The 14,419-nt window shown below is 53.6% G+C and overlaps 1 protein-coding gene across 1 annotated transcript in view; it reads right to left on the minus strand.

Moving 5' to 3' along the window:
* Positions 1-1,480: 1,480 nt before the first annotated feature.
* TOR3A (torsin family 3 member A) overlaps positions 1,481-14,419 on the minus strand; it is a 17,981-nt gene continuing 5,042 nt past the window's right edge. Inside the window, exons 2-7 of the mRNA XM_040446655.1 lie at positions 14,131-14,419; positions 13,046-13,159; positions 11,694-11,959; positions 10,001-10,179; positions 2,757-2,881; positions 1,481-2,305 (exon numbers count right to left, since the gene is read on the minus strand). Of these exons, the coding sequence (XP_040302589.1) occupies positions 2,055-2,305; positions 2,757-2,881; positions 10,001-10,179; positions 11,694-11,959; positions 13,046-13,159; positions 14,131-14,353 (1,158 nt within the window). The 5' untranslated portion in view covers positions 14,354-14,419 and the 3' untranslated portion in view covers positions 1,481-2,054. The remainder of the gene's footprint in view (positions 2,306-2,756; positions 2,882-10,000; positions 10,180-11,693; positions 11,960-13,045; positions 13,160-14,130) is intronic.

Here is a 14,419-nt window from a genome sequence, read left to right on the forward strand (position 1 = left end):
CGCGCCCTCACGCTCTGTCTTCAGTCCTTTTCTCCTGCCCGGTTTTGGTCAAGTTGGGAAATCTTGTTTGAGAATCCCAAGGAGAACCTTCCATTGGGATTCTTCCCTCTTGTGGAAGTTGTCACATTTTGCATAGCCGAAGATGTGGCATTGGCTGAGGAAAGCCGCTTTAGGGATGAGTCACGAAAGCATAGGAGCTGGAGCGGGACCGCCTGGGCCGAGCCCCTCCGGCGCACCTCTGTGCCCTCTCAGGGCCGGTGGTCCCCGTTTAGTAAACGAGGACAGCGGTCACTTAAGTCGTGGTATTAAAGATTACGAGAGGGAACGGCTCCGAAGTGCTTAGCATAGGGCATCGTGGGCTGTTCTCAGACGTTAGTTTCCTAAAACTAGGACTAGGACCAGGGAAAGGCCCCTACTTTATCATTCTTAAACAGCAAAGCACTGTGTCCTGAGCACTTTATAAATATTAACTCGTTTTATCCTGACAGCAACCCTGTGAGGTAAGTCCGGTTATGCTCGTTTTTACACAAGTAGAAGCCAAAGTCTGACTGCAGTTCTCGGCTTTGTGTGGTCTCAAGGTGGTGAGTGGCTGAGCTGCCGCACTCTGGCCCGGCCAGTGGCTCCAGAGAAGTGCTCAGAACCACCGCGTTCTGCCACCTGTCGTGGTCCCGGAGGTAGAAGAGGGTCAGAGCCTGTATCTACGACACCACGCGTGGCTAGTGTGATCCGTTCTGTGGCTCCAGAACCTGGAGAGTATGGCTTGTAAAGTGTAGAGCTGGGCTGCCAAGTCATCAGGTTGCCTGCATCTTCCTCCCAAGGTTCCAGACTGAGCCAGTGAGCCAGGAGCGAAAACTGACCCCCCGCCGCATTTTATTGTGCAGTGAGGTCCAGATCACTGCGGGCCCGTAGGTGGTGGGAAAAAAGTGGCTTTAGTCGCGTATTTGAGTACTGAGATTGCGATGTGGCTCAGGCTGGGTACTCCCGAGCCTTGAGTAAATGAGCGCAGTAAAGTGTTAAAGGGGAGAGAGACAGAAGCCTTCTGTTTTTCCAGGGCTAAAGGTAAGACGGTTGCGGAGGGCTTTAAATAAGAGGGGCTACTTGAGGGGATGACAAATGTAAGAGCAAAGACCCGTGTGCAATTCCAGAAAAGCAAAGGAACCAAGAGAAGGGAAGAGACCCGTAACTCACAGCCCCTGGGTGTCTAGAGGCACAGTGTATGCGTTTATACGTGGCCATTCAAACCTCAAAAAAGACTTTTTCTTTTTACAGCTGGGAGCCTGGGAGTGACGTTTTCATACACAAGAGCAAGACGCTGTGAAAGCGTCTTCAGTGAGAGGCTGAAGTAACCCGGTTCAGCTGACCAGGCACTCGCCCTGTGAGCTCCATGAGCACCAGCACGTCTCTATCAGTAGGACCCGGCTTTGGGAATGTTGCTGGGTGAGCATGATTACTAGGTCTCAGTAAGAAAGCAGGCTGAGGGTTCTAGAAAAATACAGAATTTTAATTTTTATATATATGACACAGGCATGTCAAAGCCCCTAACTTAAATTTTTCTTTTAGATTTACAAGAGAATTAGTCATAACCTATGCTGACATGATTTATATATACATATATATAGATATATATATGTATCTATATATATGTATATAATTCTTCTGTGTACTTTTTCCTTTAGCCTGAGGCTTTTTTGCTCATCTGCTCACAGAAGCTACCCAGCTTCCCTTGGGGAACAAGTTGAAAACTAAGCCACCCGTCCCGTAAACCTGAGCAGCTCCGTTGTTCCATTCCCTGTCACCAAGGGTCCCACAGTCACAGGCGTCTGCAAGCAAGAGCTGAGATGTATCTTCCATGTGGCTTTCTCCGACCACCTGGCCCACATTTCAGAATGTGGCTTTTTAAGGCACCAAGTGACTGAAAGAACTGGCTCCGCTTCTGATTTGAGGCCCGCCTTCTTCCCACACCTTGTGTGGGTGAGTGACCTCGGGAGGCCAGCCTGCCCCGGTGGGCCCTGTTAGAGGAGGGCAGGTGGCTTCAGGAAGTCTTCCTCTTGCAGTCAAGGCAGGAAATAGTTAATTCTCTGGGAAATAGATTTGCAGCCCTGAGAAGAGAAGAGTTGCTCCTCCTTGGGGACGTACACCATCATCTTGGCAATTTGGTCCAGTGCCTCTTCTGTGTACGGGAGCTCCTGGCTCAGGAAGGCGTCGCGTGCACACAGCCTCACGTGGCGATACTCCAGCGGCAGGAAGGGGACGAAGAAGTCAATCAGGTTTTCTTTGACAAGACGGCTCTGGCCAAAGCCACTGTCTGAAATCAAGACCAGAGTTACATGGCATCTACCTGGGGCTGACCCCCAACTGGAGTTTTAAGGAGTTCCCCAACCCTAAAGCCTGTGTCCAGATCTACACAGCTGCATCTTCTTTTAGGGAAAGTGTGTCCCAGGTGAAGGGGGCCCTGGGGCTAGGACTGCAGGTTTATAGTTTCATCTGACAGCAGAAAGCAGAAGGTGGCTGGAGGCATGAACCACTGAGCTCACAGATTCTTGCTCAGGGTCCACAGGCTTCTACCACCGCCTGGAGTCCCAGGGCTGGGGGGCAATTACTCTCTCTCACGGCATTTTCAGAAAAGGAGTTGGGCTTTCTTAGGCCCTCTTGTGCCTACTTGGAGTTGACAATGAGATGATTACAGTGTGCCTTGTCAACCTCAGAAGCCCACATTCCCACACATACAGCCTTCTGTGAGGCTGGGGGCCCGTTACCTGTGGATTTGGCAATCTCGGCCTCGAGCTGGGGCACCAAGTGGTCCAGCTTAATGTCTTCCCGGGACCACCCGGCCATAAGCAGATTCAGGACAGCCTCATTGATGACACTGCCTCCAAGGTTACTGGAAGAAACAAGGACTTGTTAACAAATACTAGTATTTTTATATTTATCTTCCAAATGGAGAACTTGATCACTGAAACCTACGGGACTGGTGACTGGAGGTCAAGGAGCGTCTCCCCCTCCAAGGGATCTTGTCACAACCCAAAGTCTAAACAGAGGACCTTGTCCTGCTTTGCCAACCACCCTCCCTGTTTTGCTCCCTTTGACACACGCTCCCTGAGGCTGTGCTAGGTGCAGGGAGTAAAGCGATTGTGTGATGTGGTCCTTCCCCTTGACCTCTGTGAGGCAGGAGAGGCGTGTATGATGCCGGGACTGCGGCGCAAGTGCTGAGGGAGGTGCACCTAACACTTAAGAGGGAGCATGAGGCTTCTGAGCCCAAGCAGACCAGACGGGAAGGTGTGTGTCCAGGTGTGGACCAGAGGGCTTGCGGGCTTCAGGTTCCAGAGGAGCAGAGGCATGAAGGTAGGTGGAGGCTCGCGTGAGGAGGCGTCTGCCACACCCACGGAACCGCACTCATGGGCCGAGGAGAACCACTAAGGGGTTTGCGCTTGGGAGTGTAGGGTGGTGCGGTGACCTGATTTGCTTTTCTTCCTAATAAGATCATTCTAGGGCCACGGAGGTTGGATTGAAGACACACGGGATGGTCGCAGAAAGGTCAGGGAGCTGTTTGCGGTAGAAGGGTTTAAGAATTAGTTTAGGAGACCCAGCTGTCAAGACCCTGTGACTGACGGATGTGAGGGAAAGGAGGCAATCGAAGAACAAGAGCATTTGCCGAGAGCTGCTTGCTATCTGCAACCCCCCCCAGCTGCTGACAAGTGGAGTGAATGTGGGAGAAGGGTGGCGACAAAAGCCTGGTTCTACACCCACGAGTGTTTTATATTCACCCTTGATCTCTCCAGGGGTTGGGATATCACCAGGCAACTGGAATTATGGGTCTGAAGCAGACTGGGTTAGATGAGGAAGGGAGGAAGAGGAGAGGATATGAGCACCACTGCCAGGGGAGCTGGGAGCACTTTCTCCGATCCCCCCCAGCCCCGTGCCTACTTCCCTCCCCACACACTCTCCCTTTGCTAGGCCGCAGCTTCCCAGGCCTTCCAACAGCTCCTTAACCCAAGCTCTGCCCCTGCTTATTGCTCAGACCCAGCAGAGGGAGGGAGTGGCTCTGCCCCTCTCGCTCGCAGCCATATTAACCCCTTTGTTTTGCATTTGAGTGTGGCTCCTGTGCCAGGCTCCATGTGAGGCTCTGCGACAGAGGAGGAGCTGCGTGCTTCTCTCCCTGCCTGCCTCCACCCATGGGTAGGCCAGGACAGCCCAGTGACCCAGTGCCTCCTTCCTCAGAGGGCTCAGCGTGCCCCCACAGCCAGCTTTTCCCAGCAGTCCTGAGTCCCAGGTGGAGGGTCCGGCAGGGACAAGGGTGGTCCCCACCCCTTGCTCAAGGTCAGACACCGCCAGACTTCCCCTGACCCCTTCATGTAGGGAAGCTGCCTCCCCACACCCTCCGGCCGGAGGAAGGCCTGCCAGGCAGGTCGTCTACACAGGCAAGTGATCACGACTGCATCAGCCGAGGCAAGAGCTGTTCCCTGCCAAGGGATTGCCTCATCCTGCACTCCCCATGTGAGGCGAAGGCAGGTTTACACGTGCACAGGCTGGGGGGCAGGTACTGGTGACAGGAGTGGGATTTACGCACGGAGCCCCTGGAGCATGGAAATACCAGGTGCTCAATAAAGGTGTATTAAATACATGGACGTCTGTACACATCTGTCGATGCTGTTCCCATCTACCTTCTGAATTTCTCGTTTTGTCCCATAGCCAGTGTTGTCTTCCTCCGTGTAACAGGCTTTTCTGTCACCCGCCAAGACGTGACATGGGCCCCTTCTCTATGCAGCATGTTCTCCTCTAGGCTTCAGCTCCTCAGGACCCACTCTGGCACCAGGATTGCACCATTAGAGAGATGCTGCCTTCCTGGCTCGCTCCGGGTCTCTTCCACCTCCTCCCAGGCCACCAGTGGGCCAGTCCTCTCAGCTGGCTCAGGGGCAGGACAACAGGCCCTCGTACCAGCTCTCAGCTCTAAGGCCCCTCCAGACCATTCCACCAAACCTAATTGCTAATAGGTCTTTCTTAAAGACGAGAGATAGGGGCACCTGGGTGGCTTAGTCAGTTGAGCGGCCGACTTCAGCTCAGGTCATGGTCCTGTGGTTCATCGGTTCAAGCCCTGCGTCGGGCTCTGTGCTGACACCTCGAAGCCTGGACCCTGCTTCAGATTTTGTGTCTCCTCCTCTCTCTCTGCCCTTCCCCTACTTGCGCTCTCTCTCAAAAATAAACATTAAAGAAACATTTTTATACTAAAAAAATAGATATAAACAATTATTAATCTCTCAGAGCCTTAGTTTCCTCACTTGTGAAATAAGAGAATTGGACCAATTTAAGATTGCCTCCTTAGGTCACCCTAGATTCAACAGTCAACAAATACACATTTCTACAAGCATCTTCTGTGCACTGGGGTACAAGGCCCTTGATTCCATGAAAAATTCACATTCTTTTAATTCTTCAAAAAGCCCTTTCTGTTCTTTCCCTGACAACAGCCCAAAGAGAACAGAACAGACGTTAACTCCCCTTTCACCTCACAGCATCACCGAGAAGAGGCCAAGAGCTCCCATTAGAGCTCCACTTGGTAGAAGCGAGTGAGAATCATCAGCCCGACTCCAGCCTACCACCCAGGACACCCCGCCACCGCTCCCGCCGCCTCCCTGCTGCCGTCCGATGCCACCATAGGGCAGCCTGCAAAGCCACTGGCGCCTTGCTTCAAACAGCAGGCTGAGGAGTTTTTTCAGGATTCAGCTGCTGGCCTCAAACAGTGTAACCAGTCCCCACCAGCAGTTTGAATCAGCTGTGCCTTTCTGCCAAACCCAAGAGCCCTCAGCACACCGGTGGTGAGGCCACTATAGAAGTCAACTCCAGAGACTCCCATGCTGTCCCGACCCATCCCTGGAACACAGAGGGTCCCTGACTTCCAACTTTTCGACTTTACAATGGTGCAGATGCAGTAAGCATTCAGAAATCTTTGAGTTTTGATCTTTCCCTGGGCTAGCGACGCACGGTACGATCCTTAGCTGGGATGCTGGGCAGCAGCCACAGCGCCCAGCCAGCCACGTGATCACAAGGGCCAACGACCGAAACCCTTACTGCCATTCTGCACCCACACAACCACGCTGTTTCTGTCAGTACAGTATTCATCAACGATTCATTGCCACATGGGCTTCACCTTCGACGGTTTTCCCCACTGTAGGCTAATGGCGCGTGTTGCGAGCACATTTGGTGTAGGCTGGGCTAAGCCACCGTGTCCGGCGGGTCAGGTGTGTCAAACGTGTTTTCAATTTACCACGAGCTTATTGGGACATAGTCCCATCACAGGCTGAGGAAGATCTGTGCCCGAAAGCCTTCAGGGTGTAGAAGGGCTGCTTTCTGGACCCCCAGGGGCAGGAGTGGGGACGGCACTGAGCTGCGCTGCCAGCCTGGCTGATCTGAGGGCTCCGGGTGGTGAACGCCCAGGCCTGTCAAGGGCCAATGACTCTCCCAGGTGGGACACAGGCCGGCACCAGAACCGCTAGAGCTGGAGACCCTTGTCCCAGGTGTGCGCCCTCCTCCCCAGAGGGTTCCTTGATGGCCGGCATGGCCTCTCCATCCCCCAGCAAGTGGGGGCCCACATGGGGCTTTTCCCCCGGGGGCTCTCTCCCCAGGCCCGGCTGCCACCCCAGCATTACATCCATTGACTGGTGACCGCATGGCCTCAGATGGTGCGTAAAGGCCAGGTCACTAGGGGAAAGGGCAGGGCTAGAGGGGACTGGGGCACCGCTGGTAGGTCAATGACCAAAATACTATGAAGACAAATGTTTGCCTAGAGACTGCAAGGTCACTTGGGTCGTATGAGGAAATCCTAGCACTGGGGAGGGTTGTCCAGGCGGAGAACTGAGTGGGGAAGTCAGTGCCCTGGCACTGCGGCTCAGGTCAGAAAAACGTCCGCTTTTCTCTCTGCTTTTCTTTTAAAATCACCTTGGGAGCACCCACCCCCGGCTGCGTTTCTTCCCAGGGCACTGTAGTGTCCCATAAGCCTGAATTATAGACCAGGAAGGAAGGACTTGCCATCAATCACTGAAATCCCAACCTGGCAGCAGTTGCAACTGGTTCCATCTTGCCTTGCGGGTCCACAATGAAACAAGAGCTGCCTTCCACGCCTTGCTCCCTGACATGCTCCAAGCAAGATGAAAAAACCAGACTCCCTATCTCTCCACCTTCACAGGGTGCACCCAAAACTGAAGGAAATCCCCTAGCAAGCATGTACTGGCCTGCTGAGGGTGAGAAGTACCTTGTGCCTTGTATTGGCTGCTTGTGAAGCATTTCGGGTTGGGCCAGCAGGGTCCCAAACCTGACTTCTAACAGACCTTGGGCAGGACTTTCCCAGCTGGAGCCACCATAAAAAGATAGGATTGAACAAGCTGATTTCTCAATTTTTCTTACAAAGCCATTTCCAGAGCATATGGGCAAACCAAACAGGAAGTGCAGTATAATGGTCAAGAGTCCTGCATGGCCTCGCTGCAAATCTCAACCAGGTGTGAAAGCGTGAGCTTTTCATTCAACACATCATACCCTGAATTTCAAGCCAGCGACTTCCCCTCGTGATCACAGAAGAACCAGACCTTCCAAGTCTGGAGAAAGAGCTAGCCATATTGGACTTAGTGGGAAACCACCCTCCACCTGGGTCTACCTGGGGAATTTTCAAAGGTAGTTTGTACCTAATTTTCAACAAATGTGCTGATTTGAAAACATAATGCTCTTTTAAGAAAGGACTCGCAGTGTGTGAATTATATTCCAAGCTATATTACAAGGCCATAATCAAAACAGCATGGTATTGGCATAAAAACAGACACATAAATCAGTGGAACAAAAGAGCCCAGAAATAAGCCCATACATATATGGTTAATTAATTTATGACAAAGGAGGCAAGAATATACAACGGGGAAAGAACAGTCTCTTCAATAAATGGTATTGGGAAAACTGAACACCACAGACAAAAGAATGAAAACTGGATAACTGTCTTGCACCATACCCAAAAATTAACTCAGAATGGATTAGATGCAGCGTGAGACCTGAAACCATCAAACTCTTAGAAAAGCTCTCGAACGTCAGTCTTGGCAATGATTTTTTTTGGATAGGACACCAAAAGCAAAAATAAGTGGGACTACATCAAACTAAAAAATTCTGCACAGCAAAGGAAACCAACAAAATGAAGCAGCAACCTACTGAATGGGATAAAGCACTGTAAAGTTATATATCTGATAAGGGTTAATATCCAAAAAATACAAAAAGCTCATACAGGAGTACCTGGATGGCTCAGTCGATTAAGTGTCCAACTCTTGATTTTGGCTCAGGTTATGGTTCTTAAGATTTCATGGTTCTTAAGATCAAGCCCCATATCAGGCTCTACACTATCAGCACAGAGCCTTGTTGGGATTCTCTCTTCCTCTCTCTCAAAAAGTAAACATTAAAGGGGCGCCTGGGTGGCTCAGTCGGTTAAATGTCTGACCTCGGCTCAGGTCATGATCTCGTGGTTTGTGAGTTCAAGCCCCGTGTTGGGCTCTGTGCTGACAGCTCAGAGCATGAAGCCTGCTTCAGATTCTGTGTCTCTCCATCTCTCGGCCCCTCCCCTGCTCATGCTCTCTGTCTCAAAAACAAAAACATTAAAAAAATTCAAAAAAAAAAAGCTCATACAACTCAACAGCAAAAATAATCTGATTAAAAATGGGCAAAAGATCTGAAAAGACATCTTTCAAAAGAAGACATACAGACAGCCAACAGGTACATGAAAAGGTGAATGATCACTCATCATCATGAGAATGCGAATCAAAACCACAATGAGATGTCACTTCACATCTGTTAGAATGGCAATAACCAAAAAGACAGGCAATAACAAGTGTTACTGGGGATGTGGAGAAAAGGGAAGCGTTGTGCACTGTTGGTGGGAGTGTAAACTGATGCAGACGCTACCAGTAAACACGAGACTCTTCAAAAAGCTAAAGGTAGAATTACCATATGATCCAGCAATTACACTTCTGAGTATTTATCCAAAGATAATTAAAATATTCAAAAAGATATACATGCCCCCACGTTCACTGCAGCATTATTTACAACAGCCAAAATATGGAAACAACTTAAGTGTCCATCAATGGATGGATGACAAAAATGTGCTCCGCCCCACACACAATGGAGTATTATTCATAAAACTCCATAAATTTCCTAATGAAATCTTGCCGTTTGCAACAACATGGATGGACCTTGAGGGCATCATGCTAAATGAAATAAGTCACAGAAAGACAAATACCGTATGATCCCACTCGCGTGTGGAATCTTAAAACAACAAGAACAACAACAAACCAAGCTCACAAATACCAAGAACAGATGGGTGGTTGCCAGAGGTCAGGGGCAATTAGTTAACAATGCTGCACTGCATATCTGATAGGTGTTGATGTTAGATCTTGAAAGTTCTCATCAGGAAAAAGTGTAATTGCGCATGGTGACGGGTGTTAACTAATTGCAACCATTTTGCAATACGGATATATACAAATAGCCAAATAGCGAATCCCACTGAGCACCTGAAACTAATGCTCTGTGTCAATTATACGTCAAGAAAAACAAATCCCCAAAATGCCCTTCTAAGAGGGGATCCCCTGTGAGTGGTCCCTCCCTGAGGAGGCCATGTACTAACCGGGGGGTCGGAGGGGAGCCTCCCCACCCTAACACAGCCATGGGAGAGGACAGATGAGTGAAGGGTGGCCGGCGCCGGCGGTGGGGGTCAGGGTGGGAGGCAGAATCCCTCCTCAGCGGTAGGATCAGGGCAGGACCTGGGAGACGGAGGGCTCCCCACCCCTGCCCCCACCCAAGAGGCTGGGCTTCTGTTTTCTCCACTGGGGTGTGTGGTTTCCCTTTGCGGGAAAAGGGTCTGCAGCCTCGGAGAGCGTGGAAGCCGCTCCCGCCAGCCGCTCGAGGAGCCTGGCAGGCGCGGCCCGGGGCCGAGCGCTCTCCCTGCCCTTACCCAGCCCTCTTGCCCTTGTTGCTCACACCTCACCTGAGAAAGAGAAAGCCGGTTCTCGGGGACTCGACCCTGTGGTTCTCGGGGGCCTGGGCTTCCAGGTGTGACCGGAGGGCCTCCAGCAGTCCTGGATGCAGCTTCTCGGCCTCGTCGAAAATGAACAGGGTCTGGGGGCAGCGCTCCTGTGTCTTCCTGATCTGACTTGTTAGCTGCTCCTGCACGGAATACGGGGAGCTGCTGGGAGCTGGGGAGCCGGGAAAGCACATCCCCACCCTGCAGCCGCCAGGGCCCCAGGGAGCCCATCTGCAACGCATCACCATCACCGGCTTCCACCCCAGGCCTACCAGTCCAAACCTCGGGGGGCGGGGCGAGGGCCTACACCTCTAAGGAGCTTCCCAGGTGATTCTCATGCACCCACGGTTTGTGAAGAGGAACCAGGCCCCAGCCCTAGTCCTGCTCCCTGTGCTCCAGGACGAGGTCCTGTCCCAGCACGTCCAGGCACCCTCCCTAGGGGCGGGAGGCAGGCTCTACCATAGGAGAGATGGGCAGAGCAGGCTCAAGTGCCCAGTGTTGGCCACGGCCGCCGGTCTTGAACTCCCAGGAGCAAGTGCTCACTAGTCCTCGGGCGAGGCTGACCCCTCAGAGGAGCCGCCCTGCAGGGCTCACCAGGAGAGCAGGGCCGGCTCCTGCCCGGGGTGGGTGTCAGCAGAGCCCACACTCAGTGTCCACCTCTAATATCCCTGGATTCTGCCTTCGGGCCCCTGTCACTGTGTGTGTGTGTGTGGTGTGCACGGTGTGAGAGCGAGTGTGCACATGTCAGTTTTCACAGCGGAAAACAGATCCACAGCAGTTCTGCTCTTTCTGGGAAGACCTGGCGGCCAGTCGCCAGCCCTTGGGACACGTCACGCCACCTCTGCCCTCCAGGACTGAGCTGAAGCTGCCAGGTGACTCAGGCAATTTCTGTCTGCAGAGGCTTACATCATCTTCCCAGGTTAACACACTGCAAATATAGCAACTAAAAGCCGAAAGAGATGTAGTAATTAGTAATCTCTGTTGTACTGAAAGCGGTTTGGGTCATCGTCTGGCTTATCTGAAATCCTACGTGTCTCAATGAAGAAACCCAAATCAGCAGAACGGCACGGACAGTTTTTGTCCATCTGCTTATTGGTGTGTGATGAGCGATTTGAAGAAGACGTGGAAAATCTTATGTGATGTGCCTCTTTAAAAAAAAAAAACAGTATCTGCAACTTCCTTTCCAACATTAATCACAATGACATAAAACAGTACAGAGGAAAGGCTACAAGAAAGTACACCAAAATGCCGTGGTTGCGTCCGGGTGTGGAGATGATGATAAAGCTTTTGCTTTTTCTCTGCTGCACGTTTCCTACATTGCCACTATTTCTAGAACAATTAACACGTGGGTTCTCTGTTCAAGCTTAGCGTCTGGCTGATGAGACAGCTCGAGACAGGTGGTGTTTGGGATAGAAGCCTTCCTTCCACGTGTCCAGGACTTCACCTGTGTGGGGGGGGATGTCTGTGTGGCTTACAGCTTCTGTCACGGCGGCCACCCGCTCCCACACCTGGGCTTCTCCGAGGCCCACTTCCCGGCAGGGGATGGCTGGCTTCAGGGCCTCCCTCCCCCAACGGAGGCCGGCCGCTCGGGCTGTCTGAGCCTCTTTCCGGCCTCCGCCCGGCTGGCAAAGCTATCCCTAGCACTGCCCAGCCTCACCTGGTACAGGTCCATGTACTTCGGGTGAGGAAAGTGGAAGGTGGCGATGAACACCTTGACACAGTCGCTCCTCAGCCCATCCCGGTAGAGGTTCTCCGCCAGCAGCCGCGCCACGAAGTTCTTGCCTGTGCCAGACCAGCCGTGGAACGACAGAGCCAGGGCCTTGTGTGGCTGCGGCGGCTCTAAGTAGCCCCTCACGGCTGTCAGGACCAGCTCCCGGGCCAGATGCTGGCCGTGCAGTCGTACACTCAGGTCCGATGCCAGGCCTGGGGGCAGGACAGAGGGAGCCATGGTCAGGTGCACATGGGCACGGTCCCTGGGAGGTTGAGCCTCTGAACATCTCTAAGCGGGGATCACCTATCCAGACTTCTTGGCCTCAAAATAAGAAACCACCGTGAAGATCTTGCACCCGAAGGGATTCAAGGGCTATTTTCTGTTACAAACACTTTACTAGCGTGATATTTTATGGATGTGTATCTTGGATCCCTTTTTTTGTTTGTTTAATGTTGAGAGAGGTAGGGAGAGAGCATGCGCACGCCAGCAGAGGAGGGGCAGAGACAGAGGGGGGCGGCGGACCCAAGAGAACTCTGCACTGACAAAGGCAAGCCCAAATCGGGGCTCGAACTCACGGTCAGATCATGACCTGAGCCAAAGTCAGACACTCAACGTACTTCGGGTGAGGAAAGTGGAAGGTGAGCCACCCAGGCTTCCCTGTAATTTTAGTTTGATTTATAGACTATTAGTTGAATTGCATTTAACGTTTGTGAGCAGCTGAAATTAACTAAATTTATAAATCCCCCCCCCCCGCTTCCCCCCCACTTGTGCTGAACTCTGGCCAAGAGCACCAATATTAACTGCTGATTTTCTGCAGGAGGTGGGAGAACGAGCTCAAGGGCTATTTTCTGAAGAACTGGAAAAATCAAGATTGAATTTAGGGAGAGAAGGAATCACCCTTTCTGAAGGCCCTGAAGACACCCCAGCATGGTTGGCAAAGTCCTGTCCGGAGGAGGGAACCCAGCCCCTAGGCCCATGAGGCTGCTTCCGCCCAGAAATTTCAGGACCCCCCCCCCAATACTTTATGGAGACACCCTCAAATGAATAAATTCAATTCAGCAAACACCTGTTGAGGGCAGGGAGTGTGTTCAAAGTCCTCTGCTAGGCCTTAGTTCCTTCCAGCCATGAGGTTACAGGGTTTGGGGACAGGGGCTCCAGGGAGTCGGGGTGGAGACAGGGAGGGTGTGCTGTCGGCCACAGGCAGGATGACGAAAGGTACCCTGCGCCCTAGCCGCTCCCCCCTCAATCGCCTCTCCTCCCCACAGATCCGAGCCCCTTCGGCCCCCGCGAGGTCCGACCTGTGAGGTTGTTGGAGATCCTGCAGTCACCGCTGCGGCAGCAGTCCTGGAAGCTGCAGTACCAGGAGGTCAGGATGTCCAGGTACTGCCGGCCCAGCAGGGGAAGGCTCCAGCCTGGAAAGGGGGGCCTGTGAGACGGGCACAGGGCCTATGGCTTGGGGAAGGCGGACACTGCCTCCCCGCAACCAAGCAGAGCAGTCCTTCCGGTCCTCTGTCCCCGCTCCGGAGCTACCCCTCACTCCTCCCTGGGCCTTCCTTGCCCTTTTCAGGGCATGGGCCGGAGGGGGCACCCCGTCCACCCAATTACCACCCAGCGGGGATACCGCTCCAGCAAAGGCTCAGTTCACTCAACAGATATGCCTTAAGCACTGGGTGCCAGACCTGCCCACAAGGAGCTGGCAGTCTCGGAAGGAGTCAAGCAGTAGCTGCTGATCATCATTCCTCCTGTTTGCTTCAAGATCTGAAATCATGTGAACCCCAAGGGCCTCTCAATTCCTTTGCCAAATGTCAACTTGAATACACCCAGCACGAGCAAAAACAAACCGAAAGCCACTCGCTGGGATTTAGAAATCTTTTGATTTAAATGAAAGCTGTTTAGGGCACCACTGCAGGATTGCCATTACAATCGTATTACAAGACCCAGAAGGATCTACCATAGACTGCAAGGGGCCTCAGAAGCCATCTCCGTCCAGGGCAGTGAAGTGACAGCCCTGCCCCACGACTTGTCAGGGCCGGAGCCGGACGGAGAACACAGGTCCAGGACTCCAGGCCCAGCTCCGCCCCCGTCGGCAGCCGAGGAGAGAAGGTGCTGGGGTTGTGGCCGACCGGGGGCTTTCCGTAAAGCCAAGACGGAGGTGGGAAAGAGCAGCTCCCGGGATGAGCCAGGGCGGACTGGCAGACTCCAGGAAGTGTGAGCCGTCTGGAGGGGTCAGGGACGGGAGGCGTGGGCAGGGCAGCCAGGCCCTCCCGGGGGCATCAGGGGGCCCCGCCGGGGACAGGGGGACGGGCCGCTCGGTCCCCGGCGGCGCCCAGCTTCCCAGGCCGGCGCTCGTCCGGCGCCGCGGAGCCCCGGCGGCCCCTCTTACCCAGGGGCCCCGCGCGAGCCTCCTCGTCGCCGTCGCAGTCCTCGGGCCACACGCGGCAGCGCAGGAGCGCCCAGTAGCGCCGGGACAGGGCGGCGGCCTCCCTCAGCCGCTCCCGCAGGCCCGGGAGGGGCTCCTGCGCCCCGTCCGGCGGGCCCGCGTGGCTCGCGCCCGGACGCGGCGGCAGCAGCAGCAGCAGCGGCAGCAGCAGGCGGAGGCGAGGCATGGCCCTCCCGCCGCCGGCCTCGCCCGGCTCTCGTCGGTCCGGGGCACTGGCGCCGGCGCGGGAACC

The sequence above is a fragment of the Herpailurus yagouaroundi genome, unplaced genomic scaffold, assembly GCF_014898765.1.
Source record: "Herpailurus yagouaroundi ecotype Mexico unplaced genomic scaffold, PumYag 195, whole genome shotgun sequence".
Classification (NCBI taxonomy): domain Eukaryota; kingdom Metazoa; phylum Chordata; class Mammalia; order Carnivora; family Felidae; genus Herpailurus; species Herpailurus yagouaroundi.